This window comes from Typopeltis vanoorti, chromosome 11 (genome assembly GCF_054136105.1).
Source record: "Typopeltis vanoorti isolate ZY-2024b chromosome 11, IOZ_Tvanoo_1.0, whole genome shotgun sequence".
NCBI classification, from domain to species: domain Eukaryota; kingdom Metazoa; phylum Arthropoda; class Arachnida; order Uropygi; family Thelyphonidae; genus Typopeltis; species Typopeltis vanoorti.
The window spans coordinates 7,955,661-7,981,140 of record NC_143559.1 but is presented as its reverse complement, the minus strand read 5'-3'; the positions used below and the strand labels follow the sequence as shown (position 1 = coordinate 7,981,140).

Genomic DNA, 25,480 nt, shown 5'->3' with positions numbered 1-25,480 from the left:
GATTTAGCAGAAGAATTTTAATGGAGTAAGATTTTACTTAAATGGAGGAATTTTATTTTTCAAGTCATTAGAAAAGGCAACAGAAAAAGTTGGTACCTTGTTGGAGATGTAAATAGCAAAATAGAAAATGAATACCAAACATTCAGAAATGTTGGGATATTTTAGAGAAAAGAGCAAAGCTAATAATAATAATAACAAGTGACGACTGGATTTCTGTTAAAGGCATGTTACTATAATTTGTGTCACTAAAACAAAGAAGCAAAATACAGGTCAGATTCATCTAGTTATCAATAATATCAAATTCTAGCATAAAGATGCACACAGATTCAAATGAAGAGAAGATACAATAAGAAAAATCTCAACTTAGAGGTGATTACAAATGAATAGAAATAGGGAATATTGTAAATCTGTCCTTATTTCATTGCTGAATGTATAGAAACTTAGAGAGAGTTACAAAAACAGACCAAAGAAAAGAGAAATAAACTAGAGAGAGCATCAATTTTGAGTCTATATAGGGTGAAGCAAGACCTGATCAGATATTTAGTGAGATGATGAAGATGTGCAAATAATGTGTTTAGAGAGTGAAATGTTTAGCCATACTGGTTTAATAAATATAGAACGATCATTAAGGATGAGGAAGAGCGAGGAAATCTGAGAGCAAGGAAAATGAATTTCTTGACTTTCTTGAGAAACAGCTACATTAGTATGAAATTGGATAAATGAAGATCGAGGATTTTGGATTTGATTAAAGCATCACAGAACATTAATATGAATGGCATGCCATTTCTGCTCTTGTTGGTGACTAGCCATAAAGACTTCAATAAGGAAAGGACATGTGACTAAGCAATGGCTGATTATAAAAATTTTTATTTTATTTATTTTTATATAACTACAACCATGGCTAATTTCTCTACTTTTGACAAAATAATAAAAAGAAAGTAAATTTATTTTATATCTGAACTTATAGTTCATGTTGCTCCTTTTGTAATCTTTGATATAAAAAAAAAAGCAATTATGTTGTGGGAAAACTCTAGATCAGAATGTGTCATTTGCCTACAACTCTATTTTTTAATTAAAATTAAAATTAAAAGAATTGATCATATATATATATATATTTTGCCTAAAATTATTGTATTTTAGGCAATAATGATGTTTGAAATGTGGAGTGGAGATTTCAGATGGTGATGAACGAGTATGAATGTGTATGAGTATTACTAATAGGTAAAATAATGGAGCTTTGCCTTATTATTTTACTTACTTGTTCATCACCATCCACAATCTTCACTCCACATTTCAAAAATCATCATTGCAAAAGTACAACAAAGGTAGACAATATATATGATAAAAATAAAATAAAAATTTAATGAAGTTAATTAAAAAATAGCATTGCAGTCAAAAAGACATGTTCTGAACTAGGGTGCTCCATAACATAAAAGATTTGCTTATCTCTTTCATCATCATCATCATCATCAAATTCCTGCCATGTACCCTCAAGGGGTGTACAGGATATGACAGTACTACATGAAAAAAATTACATCATTACTAACTTCCTATCTACAATTTTCCTCCAAATCAGTCTGTTACTTGTCAAGACCCCAACATTATCAGATCTTATATTTCTATCGTCTAAGGCACTTTGTACCGTATCAATCCACCTATATCTTGGTCTTCCTCTGGGTCGTTTTCCTGCCAACCTGGCAGAGAACACTTGTTTTGCTAATCTCTTTATATCAAATAATAAAAAGAAAGTTTTTAATGTTTTGTAAAATAATCACAGTTATTAAACTATATCTTACCTTTGGGCAGCCCAAGTTGCTGCAATTCACTGGATAATGACTCTTCATCAATATTATGTTTAGCAGCACTAGAAAGAATGAAGGCTAATACAGCAATACTAGCTTTTGCATCTCCAATATCTAAAATTTTCCAAAGGTGTAAAATCTCATTAGTTAAAAGGTGAAATTATTTTAAAAATTACAGATCAGTGCAAAGGTTATCTACTATATTTAGAAATGTCAGCTGTTGATCACAGTTTTTAAATAGACATTAACAAAATTAAATTCATACAGTGCTCACTCACTGTAGTAAATACCACTTTAAACAAACTACCAACAGAATCCTAACTAAAACCTAACAGGTACATTGCTATTCACACAGAAATTCACTATAGCTAACTACCCACCTACAGATAATTTCTATAGTGAATAGAAAACAATCTCAGTGACCCTATGAGTTTTCTATAGTGAGAGTGAACTGCATAATCTAGTATGAAATTACATAACAAATAAATCCTTAAGTGATAAAGAAATAATGATAAATCTTTAAAACAATCAATGAATGAATGAGTAATGTACTTTGATAAGATTATTGTATAAAAAAGTATTGTGTTATTTGGATTATGACCAAAGCAACAGAGGCTATGAGGTGTATTATCTGTTCATTGTACATGTTCTGATCAATCTGCTTGTTCTGCAGAATGAAAAACCTAAGTTTGCAGAAGGGGAAACACTGACACCTGCATATCAGACTAGCTAACTCACCTTCAAGTGAAAAGCCTTTGTAATGGTTCTTCACATCTTAGATAAGGTTCGAACTAGATCTTTCCAACCAAAGGATATTGTGAATACTTACTGACTGTGTGAATGTATTCTTGCAAGAATATATTCCTCAGTATCCCTGAGTTGCCTTAGTGTGGACTACTTAAAAGACATAGGCACTGCCAAGGTTATTAGTCCATTTTGATAAGGTTTCATTGACATGACAGCTGTTTCGAACTGGTTGATTCTCTTCAGAGACCAGGCATAACCTCAAGAGAGCAAACACTCTCATTCAGTACTACATAACTTGAAATGTCACAGAAATGCATTTTTTATAAGAAAACTCTCGGTTGGTGCATAAAAGTAATTACTAAAATAAAGAGCCAAAAGGCTTCAGTTTGCAAAACGTGCAAAAACTTTCATAGTTTCTACATTTGGCTTTGAAATAATGCTGGATCTAATATCCACTTTGCTTATATAATTTTGCATTGCTGAACTGAAGCCTTTTGGCTTTTTATTTTATGAGTGACCAAGATGGTGAGTGGTCTGTGGAATGCAAAGTTAGTTGATAGGCAAAAAAGGGGTGTATGATAGAAACATTTAGATTACTATTATTATTAACAGACCTCCATGAGAGGTCCCACTCTCACATACACAGCTCATTGTACCTCGACTTAAATGCACTCACTGTCCCTGTACTCACCAAAGCAATGTATTCCAATCACCCACCACTCTCAATACAAAAAATTTACTCCTCACCCCCCTTACTTACACCCACCTTATACAGCTTCCAGGGATGGGATCTCATTCTCCTCCTGTCTCCAGATGTTCTATGAAAAATCACATCCACGCTAATCAGGTAATTGCACATTACCAACTTATATATCTCAATCATGTGTCTCTTCATGTAATTTGCATTCTATCAATCTGTCCTCATATTTCACATCCCAGAGACCACTTTAGTCAATTGTCTCTGGACCTTCTCAACATCTCATTATCCTTTTGAAAACCTGGCGACCAAATCTGTGCACCTGGCGACCAAATCAATATTAGGCTTGATCAAAGTCTTGTACAATGGAATCAAAACATCCTTCTACATACTTCTACATGTCAGTGTTCTCTGCATCATTCCCATAATCTGTTGTGTCATCCTAACAATTTTAGCAAAATGTCCACGAAATTTCAAGTCCCTATCCATCAGGACCCCAAATCCTTCATCTCCTCCAAAATATTCACACCAATCCTATACTATGCATCCCATCTTTGCTTCCCAAATTTTAAAACCTTATATTTGCAACATTAAACTGACATCCCCACATGCTTGCCCATTCAGACTGTCTATTTAGGTCCTCTTCCAAAGCTACAACATCTGCTCCACTTCTCATATCAGTCCTCAAATTTGCATCTGCAAACAATTGTATATTACCATTTAAGTCCTTTAGAATATCATTTATATACAAATTTATCATCAATGGCTCCAAAACAGACCTCTGGGCTACACACCAGTGGTGACGTCTCCCTTCTGGGATATCAATCCCCCATACACAACCTGTTGATACCTATCAGACAGCCAATTTCCAATCCAACCCCATCTGTTTCAACTTAACTACTAGTTTGTCATGTGTTAATCTATCGAAAGCCTAGCATACTTCTTTCCATACTAAATTCTGTTGTTCTTAATTTTTGAATTTCCTTTGCATCTAGTGTCCATGTTTCACAGCCATATGTCAATATAGGAAGAATACACTGGTTAAAAACTTTTCTCTTCGGGCATAATGGTAGTTGGCTTTTGAATACTGAACGTAATTTTCCAAATGTTTTCCACTCAAGCATCATGTATCTTTTAATTTCGTCCATGATATTTTGTTCCAATGATATCTGTTGTCCTAAGTATATACTACTGTATATGCAGCTCCTTGTCCAACATATTAGTCACTTTGTTATAATAAGTAAGCAGACTGCTAAAACACGATCTTGCTTTAGCAAACCCTTAAATAGAATTCTAATGCTGTTCACCCAGTTCTGAATTTTTTCCTCACTATCTTCTCAACACTTTTGAAACCTTAGTTTTATCACCTCCTTTATGAAACAGAACAATTTTGGCATCTTTCCATTGAGACTTAGGCTAATCTAAAACTCATGTTGAAAATGTATGTTAAAGGTACTGTTAACTCCCTGGAACATTCCCTCAAGACATTCGGTGATATACCATCAAGTCCCATGGCCTTGTTGACATCAAGTGTACTCAATTCCTCATACACCTACTTCCTCACAATCAGTGGTTCCTCTCCCATTCCCCACTGCTCTCTCAAGTTCTGCATTATGTTACAATCACAAGAATCCAATATTTCAACAACGTCATGTTGCCATCTTCAAAGGAACTTAAAATAAAGACATGTGCAAGCAGGCTCTGCTACGGAAACAAATTGTCGCCAAGTGCGTTCTCCTAGCTGAAGCAAACAAAGCTATTCAGGCGCTTGAAGAAGAGCTTTCCAACATGTTAAATCACGAGCTTTGGTCAATTTTATATGACGTCTCATGCACTATGGCAGATAAAGAATTTGAGAAAATACGGGGTCGACATATCAAGAAATCTGAGAAATTAAAAAAGAACTCGACTGCCGAACCAAAACTTCCAACCAACACTGTAGTAGTCAACCTTTCTTCAGTTACGTTGAAGCCTGCAGTACTCATCGCTCTTTCACGTGGCCACAACTTCGGCATTGCTCTCAGAAAAATGCCGGCCGAGGATATAATGATCCAGATTGAATGCGGGATCCGCCACCTCCCAAACCACATCACCAACAATATTAGACTCGATGTAGCTTGTGTTCTCACTAAAGCAAGACCACCAAAAACCAACATATCCAATAGTGAATATAAAGCTCTGCAGGAAATGAAGAAAAACAAAGAAAGAGTAATCACCAAAGCAGATAAGGGAAACGCCACCGTAGTACTCAACCAAACGGACTACACAAGTAAGCTTAATACTCTATTATTAGATCGGCTACTTACCTCCATATTGAATACAATCCCACCAACTCACAAATCAGAAAACTCCATTGGCTCCTTAAGAAGGTCACTTCTTGACCTGTAGAAGCTACTATCAAATTAAAACCGTTTAACTCTATACCCCTCCCCCCATATGTACGGACTCCCAAAAATACATAAAGAAAATGTGCCATTATGTCCCATAGTGGATGGCATTGATTTCCCCACATACAAATTAGCTCAACATTTGACCAAAGTACTCACACACTATACTGGCAACACACCATCACACATAAAAAACTCAGCGCACTTCAAAGCCAGCATAGAAAACCTTACACTCCAACATACTGACATAATGGTCAGTTTTGATGTCTCCTCCTTATTCAAAATGTCCCACTCAAGGAAACCTTAGAGCTAATCCAAGCTAAATTTACTCCCGATATCTCAGCCAGTTCACAATGAACTCAGGCTATTCCGTTTGGCAGGGAAAATTCTACAAACATATAGAGGGGACAGTCATGGGTTCACCACTCTCCCCACCCTTGGCCAACTTCGTTACGGAGACTTTTGAAGAGAAAGCCTTAAACTCTGCCCCACAAAAACCAATCATATGGCTCTGCTATGTTGATGATGTGTCTGCTATTTGGCCACATGGCTCTGACACACTCCTCTCCTTCTTAACACACTTAAACAACCAACACCCCCAGAATCAAGTTCACCCTGGAAAAAGAGGAAAACAACATCCTCCCTTTCCTAGACACACTAGTCATCTGCCAACCTAATGGAACCTTGGTTTTCTCAGTTTATAGAAAATCCACCCATACAGGCAGATGCATTCACCAACAATTCCCCCCAACTCGCAACAATATGAAATTATTAAGACACTATACAACAGGGCTAAACTAATCTGTTCAAATGACAATGCCCTAACTACTGAACTAAATCACATCCTAAATACTTTCTCAGCCAATGGCTACCCTTCAAAAAAATCCAAAAAATATTGAAACCAGTAAACCCCAACCCTCCACCCCCCTTTCACAACAAGGATTACTCTAAATCCATCACCATTCCCTACATCCGAAGCACCTCGGAAAAAATTACCTAAATCTTAAAAAAACATGACTTGACGTCTTGTTACAGACCATATAGAAAATTGGCATCTCTTATCTGCTCCACTAAAGACCAACCACTTCCCTTAGACCAACCTAGTGTATACCAGGTCCCTTGCAGCTGTAAGCTATCCTACTTTGGCCAAACAGGCAGGACAACGAATATCAGAATACAAGGACTACATCCGTTTTCACCAGTATAGCCACAATAATACACCTTAACAAGTTCAAATTTGAAAGACTTTTCATGGAATCAGGAGCCCTGAGAAACATGACAAACCTCAACAAATTTGGTTGCATGAGACTGCCCCAAATTTGGGAGACGTACATCAGCAGTTTGGAAATTAATAATTATATTTTTATATGAGCTTGGGAGTTCAGTGGAAGTGGTGTTTGCACTCTCCTCAGCGCTAGGCTGCCTGAAGAAGGAGCGTTCGAGGTTTGATTCTAGCCACTGACTAGAGGAACTTTTGCTGAGGCCTTTCTTACACTGGTTCCCAAGTTAGTTGATCTCTGGAATGGGCAAGAGAGTGTTTTCTCCCAGAAACTCAGGCTTTTCGTCCTGTAAACTCAAGAAAATCGGCTGTAGAACCCACATTATTTTAGATATTAAAAATATTGTGTTATGGTTAGGGACTGCAAGATGGCAGCACTTGTTAGCCATCTCTTCAATGGATACCACTTAAAATTAGTGACAGTCTTCGGCCAGCAATCCTTGATTGGCTACCAATGGAGACTCAACTGCTCACTTAGTCTCCAGAAGTTAGATAGAGCTAAAACAGCCTCGCTTACCTGCTGTAGGGGAATGATATGCACCAGCTGATTTTTTTTTTAATATTATTATTAGCCATTATGGGCAGATCAAACATGATGGTAACATATCAGGAGGCTTCCCAACATAAGAGGTGCTGCTGTTTACTCTTCTTTTCAAGTACAGTAAACCTTGGCACCTCATATGTGGGAGGTACATTCACAAGTTCTTCAACCCTGCTACTTGCCTCTGATTTGTAACTTTCCAACACATAATACCAACTGTCAAAAAGATAACATAATAAACAATAGCAATACTGTGGTTAAAAAAAATAATAATAAATAAAAAATACAAAAAACGACAAAAGTAACCCTTTTAAAACCTATAAAACAAAAAAAAGTTCTGTGCAGAATAAATAATGAAATAAAACTTCTGCATCCATTTCACCTGCTGGTATCCATAAAAAAGAGCACAAACAACACATTAAAAACCTGGTATGAACAGAAATTTAAAGAAGCCTGAAATTTTGATTAACCACCCTAATCTTAACAATAATGGTGGCATAAAAATCCCAAAAATCTGACTTTAGGACTTTAAGCAATTTTTCAGCTTTTATTGGCCACTATCCATAGCAGTTGGTTGCAATTTATATGTACACTTATATAATTTTTCTTTATTTATTATTTATTAATTTTTTCCTTTTCTGTAAACATGTTGCTCTCCAGATAGCAGGAATCCTTCACAAGTACAATCTAGACTTTCAAACTAGCTTGGAAGTTGTCTTCTTTTCTACTAATGACCAAGAACAAATTACCACATTTTCTTACCAAGTGTCTATTAAGTACCAGTTCGCGTCAACTTCGTTACTCTGGATGGAATGGCTGTTCTGCTAAGATTAAAATTCAAGACAATTAGGATCATTATATTTTTAGAATCCAAGAAGTCTTGATGCCCATGCCACTAATACTAGACACAGAGTTCTCTTTAAGCAGACCAATATTTTTCATTTGGGTGCTGCTATAGACCAGGTGATGGAAAAGATGGTGGTGACAGTATGCACAAGCAAATAGAAGAAATGGGTGGAAGGAGGGCAATTATTATGGGAGATTTCAACTATGGTCGCATTGATTGGAGTGAGGAGAGGACACACGGGAGGAAGGAACTGGATTTTATGCGGTTATTAAGGGATAACTATCTGCGACAGCATGTAATGGAAAATACTAGGAGTCAGAGAGTGCTTGACCTAGTAATTACATCTGAGGATTTGGCTGTAACAAATATGACCACATTGCCACCAATCGGTGAGAGTGATCATAGGGTCTTAACTTGGGAGGTGGCTAAAGGTGTAGAATTTTCAATTAAGACAGGGTACATGTGGAATTATCGGGCTGGAAAGTATGACAAGCTTAGGAGTTTGATTGGTTCAGTGCCATGGCATGTACAACTGCAAGGACTAGAAGTTGATAATGCATGGGAGGTAGTTAAGAAGTGCTTGCATGAAGCAATGGCTGACTGTATACCTAGAGTCCGAATAATAAATCAAGTAGGGGTTAAATGGATGAATAACACCATTAAGCTTGAGTTGCAAAAAAAGAAACAACTATGGAGGGAATTTAAGGAGAAGGGTGACCGGCAGGCACATGAACAGTATAAAGCACAGGCCAGAAGGGTGACGAGTGTGGTAAGAAAAGCAAAAAAGGATTACGAAAGAACATTGGCCATGCAGGCTAAAGAGAATCCTAAACAGTTTTTTAGATATGTAGCAAGTAAAAGGAAAAATGTACATGGCAGATTGATTTTAAAGAATGCCGATGGTAGGGAGGTAACTGAATCAGTTGAGATAGTTGAGTTACTGAGTGAGCACTTTGCAAAAGTATATCATCCAGGTGGTGACATTGCAGAAACGAATAAACCAGTAGATTATACGGGAATTGTGGTTAATGAAGTGGAGGTGAGTAGTCTATTGCATAACCTCAATGTCAATACATCTGTGGGATTGGATGGTATACCAGCTCGTGTTGTACGAGAAGCAGCTAAAGAATTGTCAGTACCCTTGACCATTTTGTTTAATTTGAGTCTCGGGTCTGGGTTAGTCCCGAGTGGGTGGAAAGAGGGGAAAATAGTTCCACTGCATAAAGGTGGTTCCAAGACTGCTGTAGTAAATTACCGACCGATTAGCATATCAGGAATCATTGTCAAGGTCTTAGAGAAAATAGTCAAGAGGAAAATACAAGATTGGATAGAAGAAAATGGGATACTGTATCGGGGACAGCATGGATTTGTGAAGGGTAGGTCATGCCTCAGTAACTTGCTCACGTATTATAACACAGTGACGGCTGAACTGGATAAGGGTAATGGGTTTACGGTGATTCTACTGGACCTTGCCAAGGCCTTTGACAGGATTCCACATGGAATTCTAATCAGTAAATTGCAGCATATGGGAATGGACATAGGGTTGGTGAGATGGATAGGAGGGTGGTTGACGGAGAGATATCAGAGAGTGGTTTACTCGGGAGTAGAGTCCACAAGACGGCCTATGACTAGTGGTGTGCCACAAGGATCTGTTCTTGGTCCACTGCTGTTTAATTTGTTCATAAATGATAGATATGAGTTCGTTTGTTTGCAGATGATGTGAAGTTGGGTAGGGCAATAGTGAATGCAGATGACGTCAAAATTTTGCAGGATGATTTGGATAGATTGGAGGTCTGGGCTAAGGAGAATGGATGTCAGTTTAATGTGGCAAAATGTAAGGTTATGCATTTTGGGGTGAAAAGATTGGCGGCAGTTTACTGCATTGGTGGAACCGTGCTCCAGGAAATTGATGAGGCACAAGATTTAGGAGTGTTGGTAGATAAGGAATTGAAATTTAGGGGACACATTGCAAAAGTGACCAAAACAGCTCATCAAATCACTTGGTTGCTGAAGAATATGATGACAAGCAGAGACAAGCAGGTTATTGTTCCTCTGTATCGAGCCTTGATAAGACCCCATCTAGACTACTGTGCTCAGATTTGGTCACCTAGGTTTCTTCTTGATGGGGAGGAGGTGGAGAGGATCCAGAGGCGAGTGACCAAGATGATAGCAGGTCTGTGGAATGAACCGTATGAGAACAGGTTGAGGATTTGTGGGTTGCAAAAATTGGTTGATAGACGGAGGAGGGGAGATATGATTGAGACATTCAAATTACTGAAGGGTTTCTATAAAATTAATTCAGAAGATATTTTTGAGAACAGGGCTGGTTGTGGGAGGACTAGGGGACATCCATGGAAACTGGGCAAAAGTGTGGTTAGTAAAGGTGTTAGAGCTGGGTTCTTTACTTTTAGAGTAGTGAATGAGTGGAATGCGCTCCCTGAGTCTGTGGTGGATGCTGTGACAGTGAATGAGTTTAAGGCGAGGTATGATAGATACTGTATGAATGTCAAATAGTTGTGATGAATATGATTTGGGGCCTCCCTCGATGAGTCCAATGACTCCGTGGAGTTGCCCGTAATAATAGTAATAATAATAATAGTAATAATACCTGCAGATTCAAATTTGATAGCATGTTTCTTGCAATGTGAAACCCTACAAAATCATTCCACCTAAAAGCTCTGATTGTTTGCCAGTTTTTCGAAGTGCAGGGAAGTGACTGCCATTAAAAGTTAATAACCATTTATTTTTTTTTTTTTTAATTAAGATAAATAATAATAAGGTTATTTAATGTTCTGTTACAGAAAATATCCAAACTCTAATGGATCATTTTTCTGTCAACTAACCTGCATATGAACCTTACTCATATATTGCGATTCATATTTTGAATGTAGTTAACTGATTTTCTCCTCTCTCACAAATAATGTCCATGTACATTAGATGAAAATTCTATATTTTTTCCACACTGTGTAAATGTTTAACCAAAATAGCTAAACTGTTCTCCAAACAAAGTGTGCCAAAGTAATCCAAGATAAAAAATTTAACATATCTTAAGTAAATCAAGTCAAAAAAACACTGCCTTCACATAGCACACACTCCAACTCATATAAGAATCTGTATAAAAATATTTTGCTAACCTCTCCTCACTCATTATACTTAAATTGACATGCCACCTTAGATTACCTCTGTTTACACATTCTTGAATGCTAACAATGTCAAGTTGCTTTCTAATATCTTCATTTTTAATATGATTCTGCATTGATGTCATCTGTTAATTTCCATAATTTTTCTCAGAACTCATATCTCTAGTCTCTGATCAAGTGCTCTATTTCTAACCCAGCTCTCAGATCCATAACATAAAACCAGTTTAAACACTGTTTTGTATACTGCTAGTTTGATTGTTTTGGCTAATTTCTCTCTTATTCAATATAAATTTATTCTACTGGCTCCCCACCATACCAGCTTTGTTTATTCTGTCGTCTATTTCCAAATTTAATTTGCCATCTTTACTTAAAAACTGGGCCTAAATAAATGAAATATTTTATTTGTTCTATAAGTTCTCCACTGAGAATGCAGCTGAAGTTATCTATGTTCCTGTCTATTTACACTGTTTTGGTCTTTTTATTGCTAATTTTCAGGTCAAGCTGTTAGAAAATTTAGTTAGAGAACCCTGGAGACTTACACTGGATGTGTTTAGGAGAATATCATCTGCATAAAGCAAAGTTTAATATCAGGTTTAATGCCACTTTCTTTCATAATGTGATCCATATAGAGAAGATGAGTAAGAGTGAAGATAATGTGCATCCTTTTCTTACTCCTAGTTTTATATCAAACCATCTTCCCATATTTCTGTCAATTCTAACTTCTGACTGACAACTTAAATAGGGACTGTGTATTATGCTGTATAATGTTCGATTTCCCCATATAACTGTATTATGTTAAAGGCTTTTCACTAAGCACCTTATCATATTATGCCTATTCCAGATCTATAAAACTTAAGTACAGATCCTTGTCATTTTCACATGATTTCTCATCTCATTGTCATAAAATGAAAATCTGATGTTGACCACCTCTATTTAGTCTAAATCCAACTTGTTCTTCTCCAAGTTGCATAAATCTTAGCTGGAACACTTAGTACAGAAATTCCTCTGTAATTCTCACATTCAGCTTTATTCCCTTTTTCACAAATGGGAACTATGAGAGCTCTACTCTAATCACCTGGAATATGACCTTCTGACCAAGCCCTCTCAATCATGCAGTGTCGCCACTACAAATTCATATCTTCATATTTAAGCCTTTCCACATTTCAAGTTTTTTATGGTTTTTTTCTGCCTCAAGTAGTGATATTTACTCCTCTTTGCATTCTTCTTCTTCTTCATGAAAATTTTGTATTACTCTGCATGTGTAAAATTTGATGCAGTGAAAATTCTCAAGGCTTTTGCATCGACTTTTACAGACGTCACATCTAGAAAGCTTACTAAAATAACTTTGTTTGTTCCTGTAAATATGATACTAAAAGCCTATGTATAAAGCCCAAGGAAATTAGCTTACTCTCTTGTATAAACAAAAGATGTCTAAATGCTAAAGTCAAGGGCAATGCTTTGCCATCGGAATATTTTTTGATGTTAGTGCTCTGATTAAAGTGTAAGAGAACCCCTTTTGTTTACAAACTCAGTCTAAGACTACCTTCAAGGTCAGTGGTCAAAGAGGGCAGCATGAATCAAGCATAGTTCCGCAGTCCAGTAAAACAGATTAAAAATGCACTTAAGAGAAGAAAGAGAAGTCGGCGTTAGTAGAAGATCAAGAGAGTCATGGGGAAATGTTCGAGGGATCTCAATCCTTCATCCAGGGTTCCGGGGAAGGATGAATATAAGGCATGGATCTTTGACCATCGAAATCAACATTTTTTCAGCTAGGGATCAAAAGGAGGTAAAGAGGAGAAGGAGGTTGATCCACCGCAAGTCATCCAGATATCAGATGACATTGAGACGGATGGTCACCAGAAGCGATTAGCCACAGAGAGAGTAGACACGCTGGACCAGAATGATTTGCTGCTTAGACGAATCTGCATATGATCCAATCATTGAACCCCTTCACCTGAGTTTCAAGACATCGGGAAATCGCGTTCCAGACCTTGCCAACCATTCCAGATGAGACGCTGGTGCTCCAAGATTCTTTAAGGAAATCCAAAATCCGAGACAGAGAAGAACCTAAGGACTCTGAAATGAACTGTGAAGAAGTGCACTAAAGGGACGAAGAACTTATGCAAGTTGTTTCACCTGAGTTTCAAGACATCGGGAAATCGCGTTCCAGACCTTGCCAACCATTCCAGATGAGATGCTGGTGCTCCAAGATTCTTTAAGGAAATCCAAAATCCGAGACAGAGAAGAACCTAAGGACTCTGAAATGAACTGTGAAGAAGTGCACTAAAGGGACAAAGAACTTATGCAAGTTGTTTATTACATATTATATTGTTTGTGATGTAAGAAAACTTTCTTAGATGGACTGCTAAGTTTATATTGCTAAGATAGACATAGTCTGAGGGTAATTGATGCAAGTTAATAGTTGGAATTTGTAGGTGTATAGACCAGAGCATAATAATTTCCTAAGAAGGAATTAGGCTAGAAGTGTTAATTATTGATTGCAGTGAATGCTAAAGTATTTGCTGCATATTTGCAGAAAGTTGCTATAGAAGTTTGTTCTATAATTGTTAGCTTAACACCTTACCGGCCATTATGGATCAAATATCAAAACGTATCCTTCTCATACGCTTCGTATCCATCATATATTTCAATGTAATATCAATGAATTACAATTTTAATATGCACTTCGCATCCATGTTTACTTGGATGGATATATACGTCCTGGCCAGTAGCGTGGTTAAACTAGGAGTTATAAATTTTGTTGCAGTGATTCTTGTAAAATCTGTTGCATAATTGCAAGAAATTGCTATAGAAGTTTTGTCATATAGAGCCTAGCATAAACTGAAATTAGAAGAAGCAATTTCCTATTGTATGAATTGCATATTCAAATCTTATTAAAATAAACATGCTTGTTATATATTCAAGGAGTACTGCCTGATCTTTAATATGCAATGCATTGTTTCCAAATAAACTCGATCCTGTAAGTGGGAGGTTAAATGATAGGTATGATGAGAAGTGCATGAAAGTCACGACTGTATATTAATCATTGAGAAAGGGTTTATGTTAGACAGAGACCTACTGGAAGTATTACTGTTTCTTATACCATGAAGAGATCACTAGTGGCGCAGCCATTAATGAAAATAAATTTCTAGTGCTCTCAGGTATAAGAATATAGAATACGGAAGGTGGAGTAAATGAGAACAGAAAGAGTTGTATTAATGCAGTATACAGAAAGGATTATGTATAGAGCAAAGATAAATATAGATCGCAGAAAGATATAAGGAAATAGAATAAGCATACATTTACAGTTGCACAACAAACACAACATGAGACATGTTTCTTTTAACAGTCTTTCAAAGTAATTACTTCAGGCATTCTAGGATATCCTTATCTTCAGTTTTCACGTCCCCTTTATCATCTTTGATTCCTTTTACAGTACTGTTTCCTCTATTTCAGAGCTGTTTCAATAGTATCCAGAAGATTTGCCAACTTCATGATATTAATTTCCAATATTCTTACCAAATCTTCCCATACTTTTTGTTTAGCTACTTGTACATATAGCTTAGCTCTCCTATATTTTTCTCTGTATTCTTCTAGAGCAGGGGTCGGCAACCTCATGACCAGATTTCAGACTCAAGGGCCACATTCAACTTTTATTTTTAATAATTGGGCTGCAAGTGTAGCACGAACAACGGATTCATTATGAATACTTTGCATCTTAAATATGTTTCGCTGAGCAGTCAAAGAAACTTGTAATTTATTCATTTGATTTTTTCAAAGTTCACAGTTCAAATCCTTCTATTGGCTTTCATGTTGATTCTCGTAATGACGTCTGATATTATATTCTTTCATAACATCAACACTTATGTTTTCATAACAGCATCATTAAAACTTCTTCCTTCATCTGTAATTTTACATTTTCTTAAAACATTTTTGAAATGATTTTTAATAACTATATATCTGTAAATAATAGTTGATGTTATTGAATCATTGAATTATATTAAAAGATGGACCAGGGAAAGCGATTGCAAAAGCGCGACAAAATCTCGGTTGTCATCGGATGAAGTCGCATTTGTTATCCCCACTCACGATCACGTGGTCGATCGCACCAAATTGCACGACCATATCACAAACTATAAGTATAAAATTATTTTTCATTTATTATTCATATTATAAAATGTATTATTTAAATAATTCAACTTGCCATGTAAGTATGGTCAACCTTTTATGGGCCACCAAAAATACACATTTGGGCCGCATGTGGCCCACAGGTTGCCGATCCCTGTTTTAGAGCATCTAAAAGCACCTGTGTCCCCCAGGTGTTCTTATTTTTCTGTTCTTGCAGATAACTTCACCACTTACTTCCCAAGCTTAATAAATCAATGTTTTCTTCAGAATTTCCCACTGACACTTCAAGCTTTGGTTCTTGTTTTTGAACTGTTTATTCTTCAATAACATTTGTATGGCTGAGTCTATAGTTTACCTGTAAAAGTTGCTCATCTGTAATTCTTTTTAAAACATTCTTAAATACTGTTCTTTTCAATGTGATATTCATCTTTAACTTTAACTTACTTTAGAAGCACTAAATCATGGTCACTTCTAATTTCAAATAATCTGTACACTCTTGTATTATTATTATTACTGATTATATAAACTGGAGAAGCCTTGGTATTAAAATTAATAACAGAAACTTAACATACCTAAGATATGCAGATAATATCATAATTTTTCCAAACACTCAAAAAGATCTCAATATAATAATAGAAGACCTATATCATGAAAGCAGAAAAGCTGATCTAAAAATTATTATTATTATTATTATATTATATTATATTAAGAAGGCATATGACTGGGTTCCTCGGGATAAGCTTTGACAAATAGTACAGGAGTATGGAGTGGATGGCCAACTATTAGCTACCATCAAGTCCCTGTATGAATGCCCAGAGTTTTGTGTCAGGGTAAACAGCACAAAGTCTGAACCTTTCACAGTCTCCGTTGGCCTCTGCCAAGGGTGTGTTCTGTCACCCCTCCTTTTCATAATATTTATGGACTGGATTGATAGGCACAGCCGAGGCAGTGAGTGTGTCAGAATTGGAAGATGTAGCATTGGACGTCTGCTTTTTGCAGATGACCTAGTTCTGCTTAGCTCTTTCACAGATGAACCTCCAGTGGACCCTGGATGGGTTTGTAGCTGTTTGTGCAGACACCGGAATGAAGATCAGTGTGGCCAAAACCGAAACATTTGTGGTCTCAAGACAACCATCCCAGTGCACTCTACATGTACATAAGTCCCAATGAAAGGCAGGTGGAGATGTTTAAATACCTTGGGTCCATATTCACGCATGATGGAAAATGGGACGTAGAGCTAGATACTCCAATTGGCTTAGCAAGCTCAATATTGTGGGAGCTTGGCCGTTTGGTAGTATTGAAGCGGGAGTTAAGCCAGAAGGCAAAGCTATCTGTTTTCAATACAGTCTATGTCCCCATCCTCACCTATGGTCATGAGAGTTGGGTAATGACCGAAAGAATTAGGACACGAATCCAAGTGGCTGAAATGAGGTTCCTTCGAGCGATTGCGGGGCTGACAAGACTCGACAGAGTCAGTAGCTCTGCAATTTTGGAAACCCTCAATACTCAACCGCTGCTTCTCGTGTTGAGAGATCACAGTTACATTGGTACAGGCACCTGATCAGAATGCCACAAGAAAGGCTCCCTCGGCAGGCCCTCTTTGCCAAGCCAGAGAGTGGGAGGCCACGTGGAAGGCCAATGACTCGGTGGATAGATTATATCCAAAACCTTGGGTGGACACGTTTGGGAATCCCACCTGAGCTTGGTGGCAGAGGATCGTGACCATTGGAAGTTCCTCTTGCAGCTGTTGCTCCTACAACCCAATTAGGATAGGTGGACCTTGAAGATGTATGTGTGTATGTATTATTATATTATAAATGTTCAAACCCATATTATAATCATCATACGGGTTTGAATCCCACCATGGACATGGATGTTTGTGATTGTCTGTGGAAGTACTAGTGGTGGTAGGCAGTAGATGGCATTGGTGTAGTTGCAGTTAGTTGCAGTTGGTGAAGAATTGTAGAGTAGGTGCCCTCCCTCGATGAGTCTATGGACTCCCTGGAGGTGTTACATAATAATAATTATTATTATTATTATATTAGACCTCCAGGGAGTCTAGGACTCGTCGAGGGAGGCTATAAATCACCCAAACCAGCTACCATACCTTCCCTTAAATTCATTCACACTAGATGCACGCACTGCCATTAATGGCAAATTATTCCACTCATTCACTGCTCTCTGAGAGAAAACCTAGCTCTTACCCCTTTCTTGACTGTGAACAAACTTAACTTTCATGGATGCCCTCATATTCTCTCTCCACCTTCAATATAACGAAAAATTTCATTAGTTGATATTGGTCGATTGGTAGATCCTCTGCTACTAATGGCTCATGCAAAAAGTTAAGCAAGTTTGAGAGCAGTTAGTAGTTGGAAGGCAATCAATCGTTCAATGCTGTTGGCACACTCTCCCTCGATGAGTCTATGGACTCCCTGGAGGTGTCACATAATAATAATAATGATAACCTATAACACCCATTCAAAAATTTATAGATCTCTATCATACACCCGTCATTCTCCTGTTAACCAGAGTCTGCAAGCCACATAGTCGCACTCTTTCTCATAATCTAAATCTCATAATTCAGATATAATCTTTGCAACTCTTCTTTACAACCTATCCACAGCTTCTTTATCCCCTTGGAACCTGGGAGACAATATCTGCACATAATAATCCAGGTGTGGTCTTATCAAAGCCTTATAAAGAGGCAAAATGACTTCCTTATCCTTACATGTAAAGGTTAGCTTCAACATCGCAATTATCCTCCGAGTTGTATTTGCAACTTTTGCTATGTGGCCTTTGAACTTTAAATTCCTATCCACTAATACGCCAACATCCCTTGCTTCTTCAGTTTCTTGTAGTAAGTATAAAGTTATGCCAAAGTGCATAACTTTATACTTACTAACATTAAACTGATGGCCATTTTCATTTGCAAAAATTTCCAGTCTATTCAAATCATTTTGTAATTGCTGAATATCAGTAACATCCCTGATTACCCTGCCTATCTTTTCATCATCGGCAAACAATTAAACATCTGATGTTAGATACTTCCTGATGTCATTAATGTATAGACTAAACAATAATGGCCCAAGGACTGAACCCTGAGGTACAACACTGTTCACCTGAAATCTGGCAGATGCACACCAACTGTATACCACTTTTTGATATCTGTCTGTCAACCATCCCCTGATCAAAGGCAAGAATTTATATTCCAATCACATATTCTCCAGTTTATGCAACAGCCTTAGAAAAATCCAACATTATGTTGGATTTTTCTAAGGCTGTTGCATAAACTGGAGAATCCATTCCCTTTATGCAACATGGTGGTAACATCGTTAAAAAATATGAGCAAATGGCTAAAACATGACCTTACTTTAGTAAATCCATTCTGTTCCTTGCAAAGTGCAGCATGTTTGCCTACCCATTTCTGTATTCGAATTCTTACTAACTTTCTAAAACCTTCACTACCACATTATCACGACCTATCAGTACCACCCTTATACAATGGAACTATCATACATTCTTTTCATTCTTGTGGTATCATTCCTGAGATGAGACTCAAGTTATACAACCATGTGAAAGGTGTAGCCAATTCAGATGAACATTCCTTTAGCAAACGGGCTGATATTTCATCTGTCCCCTATAGACAAATTCTTATCCAGTTTATGCAACAGCTCTTCAACCTCATTTTTATGAACCTCTAACTCTTCATCCAATGCAGCAGTAATACTGTGCACCATGTTACATACACCTGGTTGATATATCTTAGCAAAGTGAGCCCTCATTAACTGAACCATCTCATTAGTTTCCGCCACCTCAGTACCATCTGCATTCAATAGTTATTCTTCCACGTTCATTCTTTCTTTTACTTGCAGCATAATGATAAAATAAACAGAGAAAAAACTAAAATCATGTTTAATTATTTTGTAACACCATAAAACATAATAATAGAAAACAATTTCTTGAAAAGAGTCCCTTCATATACATACTTAGGTCATCTCACTGATCTAAACTGTGGACTCCAAAAAGTAATAAATAGAAGAGTCCAACTTGCCTGGAGTGCATTCAGAAAACTGAAAAGCATTTACTAAAATAAAGAGCCAAAAAGGCTTCAGTTTGGTGATGCAAAATTATATAAATCAAGTGGATATTAAATCCAGCATTATTTCAAAGTCGAATGTATAAACTATGAAAGCTTCGTAAAAAAGTTGACCAGAGAGTTTACCAGAATACTCTGCACGAATACACTCACTGGCATTTACGAGTCACCCTAGTGCAGACCATACAGATGACATGAGCACTTGTCCAAGCATCCATATATTCACCTTTTATTGGTCCATTTTGATCAGGTTTCACTGGCCTGACATCTGTTTCAAACTGGTTGGTTCTCTTCAGAGACCAGGCAGAAACCTTAAAAAAAAACTTTCTTTTCGCTTATGAAAAATACACCTCTCCAACACTTCAAGTTCCTTAGCACTAAAAGAGAGTTTTTATCTCTCTTAATTTTTTTTTACGAAACTTTCATAGCTTCTACATTCGGCTTTTGAAATAATGCTGGATTAAATATCCACTTGATTTACATAATTGAAAACCATTTTTCAAAACAATAATGTCTGATAGTTTAAAATAGAAGACATTTAACCAGTGTATACTTCTGGTCATCACATTTGGTTGTGAAACTTGGTCTCTAAACAAAAGTACTGACAAATAAATTAGCAACAAATCAAAGAAAAATTTAGAGGCTGATGTTAGACATCACGTTAAAAGATAAGAAGCAAAACACCTTGATAAGAAGCCAGACTTGTATCACTGACATCATTCTTCACCACAAGTGACTAAAATGGAAATGAACTGGACATCTATTCAGAAGAGAAGATGAGCAATGGAATACCATACTAACAAACTGGATTCCAAAAGAAGGAAAACGAGGCCGAGGCCTAAAAATGGTAGAGTGATGAATTGTCAAATTTTGTTGAGAAAAATTGGTCAACCATCGCCAAGAACAGAGAAAGGTGGAAGAAACTGGAGGAGGAGGCCTTTGTCCAGCAGTGGACAGAAAATGGCTAAAAAGAAGAAGAAGAAGATTATTCTAAAGACTCCCATGGAGTCAAAGACCCATGTAGGAGGTCCTTTTGTTATACACACAGCTCATCATACTGCACCTTAAACACACTCCAATTCTATGCAGACACCACCGTCTCAGTCAAGGCATTCTACTCATTCATAACTCTGCATGCAAAAAAAAAAACCTGATTCTCACTCCCATGCTCACATCCTCCTCATACAGCTTCCAGGGATGACATCTAGATTTCCCCTGATCTACCACTGTTTTCTGTAAAACCTCTTCAACAATGATCCTATAACAACCCCTTACTAACTTGTAGGTCTCTATCATATTTCCTCTCTTCCTCCTATCCACTAGACTCTGTAAATTGCATCTTCCCAACCGTTCCTCATATTCGACATTCCAGAGATTAGAAACTACCTTAGTCAGTTGACTCTGGACCCTTTCCAACATCTCTTCGTCCTTCAGAAAATCTGGTGACGAAATCTGTGCACAGTAGTCCATATGTGGCCTAATCAGAGCCTTATACAATGAATCTCCTTCTACAGGTCAGTGTCCTGCACATCATTCCCAGAATTCGTTGGTTTATTCACAATTTTGGTAATGTGTCCTCTAAATTTCAGAACCTTATCCACTATCAGCCCAAGATCTCTTACTTCCTCCACCTCAACAATATATCCCCACCAAGCATAAATTCTACATCCCATCTTTATTTCACAAATTTTAAAACTTACATTTTGAAACACTGAAATGGCATTCCCATGCCATTCACTCAATCTATTTAAGACTTCTTGTAAATTCACATCTTCTCCACTCTTCATAGTCTGTCCCAAGTTTGCATCATCTGCAAACAATTGAATATCCTCATCCAAATCTTCGCAAATACCATTAACATACAGCAGTGTTTGTCAATCTGTGGTCCACAGGCAGACTTAAATTAATTAAATAAATATATATTTTTTAATTATCCAAACAAATTAAAATTGAATAAGTAAAAATTATTGAAATCAAATGGAGACTTAAAAAAAAAAATAGCATCAGAATGTTCAAAGATGGAAGCAATAAAACTATATTGTTGTTCACTTCACCCCTCTTTTATTACTCTCATTCTGGCACTATAATAATTTGCAGCGGCAGAATGATGAGTAATAAGAGGGGCGAAGTGAACAACAATATAGTTTTATGGCTTCCGCCTTCCTTTGCTGTTTTGTCAGATTTGAAGTGAACATGTGTTATCCACATTTCAACCAATTGCTTGTTGTTTATTGATTTTTATTACTGAAAGTTTTCCTCCTTCAACCAAGGCTCAGTATGTATACTTTAGAAGTGCTAAATGATACTTGGACAAAGTGTATCATGAGTTAACCCCCAGTATTTATATATGTATATATTTTTCGGAAACGTTTTTTAATAATGGAAAAGTGGCTCAGAACTAGGACTTTGAAATTAAGAGCAAATGAAACAGGTGATGCTAACCCTAATTGTGATACAAGTGTTGTAACGACGAGTAAATCTGACACTATTAAAGTAGAAGAAACAAGCAGTTCAAAGAAAAAATACAATAGGAAATATAACAGTTCATATTTGGAATTCGGGTTTACTTGGTGTGGAGATGAAAATGAACAGAAACCTCAATGTGTTTTGTGTTATGAAGTGTTGTCGAACGAGTGCTTGAAACCTGCGAAACTCCGACATTTAGAAACTAAACATTGTGATGTGAAAAATAAGCAAATTGAAAAAGAAAAAAAAAAGCCAATTTCAGCGATGCTTAGTGATATTAAATCATGGAAAAGATGTAGTTTTGGCTATGGGTTCGATTAATTAGCAAGGCAATGGAAGTATCTATCTCTTAATTTTGTGCATAGTGAAAACAGGGAAACCTCATTCTATCAGGGAAAATTTACTACTTCCAGCTATAAAAGATGTGGTAAAAACTATGTTTGGCAACAAGTTACTAAAAGATGTTGATTTGACTCCTCTTTCAATGACACTGTAGGTCGCAGAATTAATGATATGGCAAGTGATGTAGAATCTCAGTTAATCGAAAGAGTTAAGAAAAGCCCTTATTAGGTGTTACAAATAGACGAGACTACTGATGTTACAAATGATGTGGAGTTAATATGCCATGTAAGATATGAGCATGATAATAACATTCATGACAATATTCTGTTTTGTACAAGTTTGTCATCCCAAACAACTGGAGAAGAAATATTTCAAACTCTAAAATAATTACATAATGCACAATGGGATCCAGTGGGAAAAATGCATGGGCTTCTGTTCGGATGGAGCTCGAGCCCTTACAGGCAGACATGATTGGGGGTTGTTTCTATGGTCAAGGAAGTGGCTGCGGATATGAATCAGGTATATTGTTTCATATATAAGGAAAGGCTGGCCTCCAAAGGAATGCCACCAGAATTTAAAACAGCTATACTATGCTATAAAGCTAGTTAATTTTATTAAGGCTCGACTGCTAAATAACAGGTTATTTTCAGTATTCTGAGATGAAATGGACAGTGAATATATACAACTTTTGCTTCATTCTGAAATTCACTGGATTTCCAGGGGCAAAGTACTAACAAGCTTATTTCAGCTTATTTCAATTAAGACACAAAGTTTGATTGTTTGTAAACGAACATTTCTAATTTTGCATCAATCCTTGTTGACGAAGCATGATTATCAACACTATCCTACCTTTCAGACATTTTTTTTCGAAACTATGTTAACTAGATCTCTCCCTTCAGGGAAATTCTTTAACTATTCTTGATGCCTCAATAAAATAAAGGCATTCGAGAAAAAAAAAAAAAATGGTGTTGTGCATTAGTTATGTAAAAGACAGATAATCGGCACCTTTTCCAACATTGGAATCCTTTTTAGTGGAAAATGATCCTTTTGTTAATTCTGAGTTTCTAGAAAGCATTTGTGAAACAGAATTTTGAAACATATTTTCCGAATAACTTTTATAAGAAATTTCTGTGGGTTTGAGATCTATTTCAGGCTTATAGTCATGAGAACGACCTTTCGTTATCGAAAAAAAAAACAGTTAACTGACCTTTCAAGTGACAGTGGGCTTAAAACGCAATTCCATGATATTGGTTTGGCTCGATTCTGGATCTCGCCTTCAGTGAGAAGTGAATTTCCCAAATTATCTGAAGCACTGAAAATTGTCATGTTTTCTACAACCTATCTTTGTGAGAAAGGATTTTCATCACTCCTTCAAATAAAAACAAAATATAGAAATCATTTTAGTGTGTGTGTGTGTGTGTGTGTGTGTGTGTGGGCGCAGATCTTTGATTTGCACGCACGCACACACACACACACACACACTAGCAAAGGTCAAGAAGCTGAACCATCTCATTAAAAGTAAGTAGTAACATAATTATATCATATTTATTTGGACTACAGTTTCCGATTATTCTCATTACGGTTTTGGAATTAATCCATTTCCAAAATCGGGGATGAAATGAAAGTTACGTAAAGTGACGTCATGGTAAGTTCTGCTGGTGAGGATAGCTGCCCACGTCCCGTTTAGTGAAGTTCCGTATCTCATACGGTCACTTACAGGAAGATGCAGCCAAGACAACAACATCCGTACGGTCATGGATTGTACAGAAACATGCATCACAGCATAATGAATACAAGCAGCACACAGGACAGATATAAATAAAACCACCGCATGATTAATGAATCCGCCAAATTTATGATGACCACTGTTATGCCTCTGGATAAAACAGGACAGATATAAAACCACCATCATAACACAATTAGTACAAATCACATACGTACGGTATATATGGCAAACGGTCGCTGGCAGGAAAATGCGCCTGACCACGTGGATGGCACTTTGCGACTGACATCGTGTGTTGGACTGTTTATAGATATCGGGAATAATGACCTCACATAACAGGATGTCTTAAATTTTTTGCTGGTCATGCAAAACTCCTCAGGGAAATAAGGCGATTCGTATCGGCCGAAATTGTGGGGGGGGGGGGGGACATTAATGGCTTTGAGATGTTCTGAGCAGGGGCGGCTCGTGCATAGGCACTGCGGAACTGCAACACCCTCAATTTTTCTGGATATATAAATATATTTATTAATTTATTTATATTTGCATGTAATATTTAATTTTATCATCAACAATCCTATACAATTCTCTTATTTTGTATAAAAAATAATAACAATTCATCTTGTGGCACTTAGGAGGGCGAAGGACACTAACAGTACTGTGTTTACCACAGTGTCATATTGCTACGCGTGCAAGCATATGCATGTCATAATGAGATGAGAGTATGATGAGATGTGTAATGCGGCAATATCTATCGCTGTTTATACGCAGTTTGCGCCAGTAGTAGAGTGTTCATAGTGCTTATCGGGTTTACTCCATCTCTTTAAATATTTGAACATTACAATTAAAGACATAGCATTTGTTATAGTTTTTATTTTAGAACATTATTGGGGTTATTATAATGGGTTTTATTTTTAAGTAATTTTGAATTATACCAAACTGTATAATTTTATCGATAAGAAACAATATTTTTTCATGTTTGATTTTTTTTTTTTAATTTTTACCATAATTTTGATATTTTATCCAAACATGTATGCACTGTACTTACAGTGTGTATGTATAATGTATATTTCAAAAGTTGCAGTACCCCCCCCCCCCATGATTTGAAGCCACAAGCCGCCACTGGTTCTGAGTGAAATTTTTGGGTATATGCAGGGGCTGGTTTCGACAGGACAAGGATGTCATCCATGATGGAATCCATGGATGTCAAGTTCGTATTCAGTATTATGATGAATGGAGGAAGATGAGAACAATATTTTTCCCTCGTCTCACAACGCACTTAGTGAAT

General features: G+C 36.8%; 1 protein-coding gene across 4 annotated transcripts in view; it reads right to left on the bottom strand.

The window, feature by feature from the left end:
* Positions 1-25,480, bottom strand: part of LOC150101288 (COMM domain-containing protein 4) — a 228,949-nt gene that overhangs the window by 98,950 nt on the left and 104,519 nt on the right. For all 4 annotated transcript variants that reach the window (XM_090400289.1, XM_090400287.1, XM_090400288.1 and 1 more), the window contains one exon: positions 1,797-1,916. In XM_090400289.1, coding sequence (XP_090256415.1) covers positions 1,797-1,916 — 120 coding nt within the window. The remainder of the gene's footprint in view (positions 1-1,796; positions 1,917-25,480) is intronic.